Raw genomic sequence first — 7,192 nt, 5'->3', positions numbered from 1 at the left:
AAATCAACGATGTTAAACAATATCAAAATGGCCCAAATCACTACCCCCTTGCAACATCACTCTCTCTATCTTCGCTATTTACAACCTTTCCCCCAACGACTCATCTAAATCGCTTGAAATGGCCCAAATCAACCCTATTTAGTCTCATTCAGCCTGCTTTGAAAATGGTTAGAAAATTTGGTGACGATTGTAAGGAGGTCGACGGCGGAAGAGGTGGTTATACATGAGGAAGATGGCTGGAGACGAATGAAATTGTTAGAATTGGGTTGGGTGGGTTTCCTTTTTTTGTCAATATATTTTAGTTGTTAGTCGCTATCATATAAGGGTATTTTTTTGTCATTTGAAGATTCTAGTTGTTCGTCACTGTCATATAAGGGTATTTTTGTCATTTGAAGAATCTAATAGAAAACCTAACTAACACCCAACTCAAGGGCTAAATATGTTAAATTCATGGATAGTATGGATTCAAACATATTATCTTTTTAAAGTTAGGTACCAAAACCAAAATTTACACATAGTAATGAAGCATCTTTCTAGCTTTTTCTTAAAATGGGGACCATGTAAAAGAAAATTATAGAAAGAGGCGTCACACTTCTTTTGATGTTTAAACCAATTCAAACATCAAAAGCAACAAATCATATTTTCTGACAATTTTTCTTTTCAATTTTTCTTGGATTTCATTTCTTTTTGTTAATTCCCGGCGAAATCGCCATTTCACCACCTTCAACCTCTCTGCAACTAATGACGTCATTCATCGACCTAAATCTCTACCCCGATTCTCCGGTATCGGAAACCGCTGACGTCACCACGGCCTTAACCCTAACCGTCCCTAAACTCGAGCCTAAAGAAGAACCGTTCGACGAACTACCACAATCTCACAATAATCTTCACACAAACCCTAACCTAAATTACACAAATCCTAACCTGAATTTCACTCTCAACACGCAAGCAGATGTATCACACGAACACGTTAACGAAACCGATGTGTATTCCGAATTCAACCGGATTTCTAAGATGTTTCAGACGGCTTTTTCCGGTAAAGCGGAGAAATTTGACGACAATCGGTTCACCGATCCGGATTCACGAGCGATTGTGCCGGTTCCTGAAGAGAATCTGCATACAGCCGTTGCGGATTCCTCTCGCCGGAAGAATCAGCAGCGGTCAGGTGAATTGGTTAGGGTTACGAACCTAGGTTTTGAGGATGAGAGGTATTTTAGGCATGTGGTTAGGAAGACCAGGATGATGTATGACTCTCTTAGGGTTCTGGTGAATATGGAGGATGAGAAGCGGAAGAATAGTCATGTGTTTGGGCGGAGTCGGAGTGCGCGAGGCGACTTGAGAGCTGCTACAGTGATGAAGGAGCGTGGCCTTTGGTTGAACCGCGATAAACGGATCGTTGGAGCGATTCCTGGTGTTTATGTAGGTGATATTTTCTTTTTTAGAATGGAGATCTGTGTTGTTGGAATGCATGGCTTGCCTCAGGCAGGGATTGATTATTTGACGTCGAGTCAGAGCTCGAATGGTGATCCCATTGCCACCAGTATAATTGTTTCAGGTGGGTATGAAGATGATCAAGATGCCGGTGATGTCATTATCTACACAGGCCATGGCGGGCAAGACAAGTACTCGAGGCAAGCCAATCATCAACGATTAGAAGGTGGAAATCTTGCAATGGAACGAAGTATGCATTATGGTATCGAGGTACGCGTTGTTCGCGGCTTTAGGTACGAAGGTAGCCCAAGTGGTAAAGTGTATGTTTATGATGGACTATATAAAGTTGTCGATTCATGGCTTGAAACCGGGAAATCTGGATTCGGTGTTATCAAGTTTAAACTTATTAGAATGGACAATCAACCTGAAATGGGTAGTGCGATTCTCAAGTATGCTGAGAGTTTTAGAAAAGGATCATTGCAGAGTATGCCTAGAGGATATGCATCTATGGATATATCAATGAAGAAAGAAAACATGCCTGTGTTTCTTTTTAATGACATTGATGATAATCACGAACCGACATTCTACGAGTATTTGGCAACATCTGTTTTTCCCCCATTTGTTTATCACCATGGGGGAAACGGAAACAATGGTGGATGCAATTGTTTTGGTGGATGTACAGACGGTTGTTTCTGTGCTAAAAGAAATGGCGGTGACTTTGCTTATGATCAAAGCGGTCTGCTTGTTAGAGGGAAACCGTTAATCTTTGAATGCGGACCCCATTGTAGATGCCCTCCTCATTGTCGTAATCGGGTCAGTCAAAACGGTGTTAAGAACAGATTTGAAGTGTTCCGATCAAAGGAAACAGGATGGGGAGTTAGATCGTTAGACTTGATACAAGCGGGATCCTTCATTTGTGAATACACAGGCGTTATTCTCACTAGAGAACAAGCACAACTTTTTAGCATGAACGGTGATAGTTTGATCTATCCAAATCGATTTGGTGAGAGATGGGCAGAATGGGGAGATTTGTCTCAAATATTTTCAGACTATGAACGTCCATCGTATCCGTCTGTACCGCCACTTGATTTTGCGATGGATGTTTCTAGAATGAGGAATGTTGCTTGTTACATGAGTCACAGCGTTTGTCCTAATGTTTTAGTTCAGCTGGTGTTGTATGATCATTCCAATATCGCGTTCCCTCACCTTATGCTGTTTGCTATGGAGAATATTCCTCCTATGAGGGAACTTAGTCTTGATTATGGAGAGGCTGATGAATGGACGGGGAAATTGTCCATTTGTAACTAAATAAATCAACATGGAGTTGCTTTTTTACGGACCTGAATGCAGATTCATGTATGCATGATGCGCTGAGGTAACTGTTAAGTTTTTTTTTTAGTAACTAAATAGTTTCATTAGAAGTACCTTGCATAGATGAAACTGGTTTGGGTTGGTTAACGGGTTAAAATGGGTTCTTTTGATTTGAAACCCTTGTCCAATGTTTTTAATGCACTTTACAAATAGTTAGTATGTCAGATATGATTACAAAAGTTACATTGTAATCATATAATTTTTTAGAAGGAAAAATTACAAGTTTTGTCCTTTATCTTTATACCATTTTTCAGGCGGTGTCCTTTTTAACGAATGTTGACAGGCGGTGTCCTTTACTAGGTATTTTGTTGCAAGTTTAGTCCTTTACCTAGGTATTTTGTTGCAAGTTTAGTCCTTTACCTAGTTATTTTGTTGCAAGTTTAGTCCTTTACCTAGGTATTTTGTTGCAAGTTTAGTCCTTTACACCCAACAATTAATAGGGTTTTTTAACTGGGTTGGGTGTAAAGGACTAAATTTGCAACAAAATACCTAGTAAAGGACACCGCCTGTCAACATTTGTTAAAAATGACACCGCCTGAAAAGTGGTATAAAGATAAAGGACAAAACTTGTAATTTTTCCTTTTTAGAATAAAATGATTTAGGAGGATTTATGCATTAAACACAAAAATGTTTTGAATTTGTCTTGGAGTTGTTTCTTTTGTAAGCTAAATGTTTTGACTTTACCTTTTTTATCCATGTAAAGTAAAATACAAATTGGATAGCTGAATTAATCCGTGTGTGATTTTTTTTGTACCTTTAAATGCCTAGATGTGTAGTTTACTTTCATCCATACTGTGTTTTTACCCTTTCATCTAGGTTTGCATATAGTTTCTTAGTACTTGAGTATAGAAGCTTTTAAAGCGGATTAGAAGTACCTCAATATGGGCGTGTGTGTCGTTCTTAATGGATGTTGTTATTGTTGTGTGTATATCTCATGTGTCAACATAGCCACTCGAGTGGACATGTTTAAAACTGTGGCAACATTTTATGTCTTAAAGTTAATGCACAAGCTAGGTATTATAATCTACGAACTCAAGTTGCAAATGGTCTATAGGGACAAGTAGTCAAACATACAAGTGAAGTTTAGATCATTCAACCTCTCAAAGACCCTTAAATAATAGATCAGATTCGCTCATGGAAATCTTTCAGATTATCATATTTTTTTTCTGTTAGAAGTTATATATATCCTAAGTTAGTCGGTCTAGTCGGGTATAGTCGGTAAACCTCATTTTTTGACTTTTCAGAGAGTAGTCGGTCAAGTCAGGATTAGTCGGCTAGTCGGTCAACCTCGTTTGTTGACTTTTATATTATGCTTATTTTGACATGGATTATGCTTATTTTGACTTTATTATTCTTATTTTGACATGTATATAATATCCAATAATTATTTTTCTTTATTACCATGTCCGAGTACTCCCCGAGTACTCCGAGTACACCCAACTCCCCTGTTGGCCGACTAGGGTCCGCCTAGCGACTTTTGCAACACTGATCCTAACCATGTTTTTTAGAGGCGTAATGTTTAATTGTAGTTAACACTGTCTATCTAAAGTAATAATGGCTGAGTCTTGCTATATAATTTTGTTTTTTTCATTAAATTTGGTTTTTAACGTTCGTCATAATTACGGGCGCCTGTGGATGCTAATTTTGCAATGATTTTCTTGCTTTTCGTAGGTAGGCATAGAATAATCTATTGACATCTATTTGTAGCTCAACACATAGTAGAGATTTTAAAGAAGTAAACAATTACAGGATTCGCAAGCTTCAACACCATGTGGCATGTGATGTTGCTGTGGATGCAAATTAATGAGACATAAAACCAATTGTAATGAAGGTACACTTGTAGGGAACATGAAAGGGATTGCAAGGGTGGATATGGTGGTTCTGATTCAGTTACAGCAGCTCGTTAGCAGGTATGAAACAGTTGATAATGTCTTGCATTAACATAAGACATCCATGAGTCGATATGATTGCGTTGTTGTAGACTAGTGTATGTTTTATGCTGCTAATTGACTTAAAAGCCCTTAATTTGTGTTATAGATTTGTAAATATTAAATTTTAAATTATACAGATGTTCCAAGCATAGCGCGTACTGAAATGGTCGAACTTGGTCCATGTACCATTTCAGTCTCTAAGAAATTATTATTATTTTTTTTCATACTTTTAATGTTTTCAAACAGAGTGTAAAACTGTTGGAAGAAATAACAGAATTTATAAAGTATCGAATCTGAAATTAGCAGTTTTTGGTTAGTTAGCTTGTTTAATGCTTTTTTGTGTGTTTTCAATCTGTATATGTGATATCAAATAATTAAAAAGCGATAGTCAACAATAGTAAATGAAGTTGTAATAGTAAGAGGCTGTTTGACAACTTCTGAATGGTTAAGTGCTGAACCAACAAGAGGCCTGAATCATTAAGTGCTAAACCAGTAAGATGTCTGAACCATTAAGAGCCAGTATAATGCTTAAACGTTTAGAGGCAAATGTCTGACCAATTCAGATTAGAGGTCTTAACCATTCAGACTCTGTATAATTTATAACCATTCAGAGGCAAATGTCTGAACCATTTAGATATTTGCTCGCGAAACAAATAATCTGAACCATTAAGTGCTGAACCAGTAAGAGTGTCTGAACCATTAAGAGCCCCATTAAGAGGTAAACAAACAGCCCCTAAGATAAGTATGCTGTTTTGATAACTTTGATATCTTATGTAACCTAACGTACAACTGGAAGTGTGAGTTTCTCAGCACACTTAAACACACATGAGTTTCTGTCCTTGGAAAATCCTGAGGCTGTGAAGATGCTTGCGTCCTTGGAGGTGGTGGGAGCACCGAACCGATTGTTGCAGAGGTTGTAGCAGACACGGTAGAAGAGCTCATGTTTGATCTTGAGGCCATTGAAAATATTGTAGCAAAAAGCTTTGAAAACAAAAACCATCATGCATCATTTGGGTTGGTTTTTTTTTCTCTTCCTTGTATCAAACAGCATCATCAACGAACTACCATCATGCAGTCTTTTACTCCGGTTTAAGTGTGCTGAGAAACTCGCACTTCCAGTTGTACGTTAGGTTACATAAGATATCAAAGTTATCAAACATAATTTATTTTCTTTATTCTGGTAACATAGCCACTTTATTTAATGTCACACCCCGACCGCGTAAAACAACAAATCGCGGCGGAAACGTCGGGGAGTGTTGTAACAGAATCATTGTTTCATAACACACGGAAATTTGAAGTCTTGTTTTATTTAAAGATTAACCATTTACATTGTCTTGAAACTTAAACAAACAAATTAAACATAGTCTAACATTGTTATTAATTCACTAAGGTCTCGTCCAGTCCTATGTGAGCATGCATCCTAGCAATCAACATCATTTAACAACACCTGAAACATATGTAAAAACAAAGTCAGCAAAGAAATGCTGGCGAGCACATAGGTTTTATGAGAGTGTCGGATTCATGGCTAGTTTACATGTTACAATATCTAATTAAAAACCTTGTTTTGAAAAAGTGTATAGTATTGCAACATAATTAACCAACTCAAATCAAGTGGGTTATAGTTTATAAAATCTCGTAGCCATGATTCTTAACCCCAAAACATTTGTTTAATTAAATCAAATTGTAAAACATCTTGTAAAAACTTGTTAATAAAACTCGTATGGTTTATTTTATTTAGAAAACATCATTGTGTGACATCGTTTCAGAATCGTTTACCCAAGTGAACTAAATAACGCCACGGTATGTAATATGATGAAAACACTTATATATAAGAAGTACCAGCGGCGTATCTTCCATGTTTTCATCACATTACACCTGTCCCGTTATCTAAACACTAACCAAAAATCAATCGTTTACCCAAATCGTTTAACTCGTTAAAAATCGCTTCAGTCGTCTAAATCATTCTCGTTTTAATTTGTGAAAACTACTTTTGGTCGTCTCGCTAATAACATCCAAACCTTCGTGACTCGACTATCTCGAAACTCGCATTAATAAACCATCAAAGAGTAAATTAACAATCACAGATTCAGTCGTTACCCACCTAACCCACACATAACCATGGGTGCAGTCTGATAACAGGATTTGTCAAATCCTATGGTACCATAACCTAATACTGGTCGATTCGGCCAAAACTAATGAATGTTTTTCGTTATGTAATTACAACCAACAAAGTTATCCACATTATCGAAATCGTTATTAATTTAATATAAACCATTTTAATCATTTTCGAAACCATCGTTAAAAACATCGAAATCATTTAACACATATGAATCACCCCAAAACAATCGAATACAGTAAAATAGGGGAACTATGTACTCACTTGAGAATGCTTAGAAGTCTTGAGTAACAACCAAGCAAAGCTAGAGGGATCACGGAAATCAATCGGCACCTAATATAAG

At 37.0% G+C, this 7,192-nt stretch overlaps 1 protein-coding gene across 3 annotated transcripts; it reads left to right on the top strand.

Moving 5' to 3' along the window:
* The first annotated feature begins 555 nt into the window (after positions 1-555).
* LOC110865580 (histone-lysine N-methyltransferase family member SUVH9) lies at positions 556-5,032 on the top strand. 3 transcript variants are annotated; one of them, XM_022114876.2, is made up of 2 exons: positions 556-2,806; positions 4,552-5,032. In XM_022114876.2, the coding sequence occupies exon 1, from the start codon at positions 742-744 to the stop codon at positions 2,737-2,739; it is 1,998 nt and encodes a 665-aa protein (XP_021970568.1). In that variant the 5' UTR covers positions 556-741; the 3' UTR covers positions 2,740-2,806; positions 4,552-5,032. The 3 variants fall into 3 exon arrangements, with proteins under 3 accessions (XP_021970568.1, XP_035830511.1, XP_021970567.1); XM_035974618.1 differs by having other exon boundaries at positions 557-2,806; positions 4,510-5,032; XM_022114875.2 differs by having other exon boundaries at positions 557-2,806; positions 4,474-5,032.
* The last annotated feature ends 2,160 nt before the right edge of the window (positions 5,033-7,192 follow it).

Source organism: Helianthus annuus, chromosome 6 (genome assembly GCF_002127325.2).
Source record: "Helianthus annuus cultivar XRQ/B chromosome 6, HanXRQr2.0-SUNRISE, whole genome shotgun sequence".
In the NCBI taxonomy this organism is placed as follows: domain Eukaryota; kingdom Viridiplantae; phylum Streptophyta; class Magnoliopsida; order Asterales; family Asteraceae; genus Helianthus; species Helianthus annuus.
Note: the sequence above shows the minus strand (reverse complement) of the source record. Positions and strands in the feature narration are given on the sequence as shown.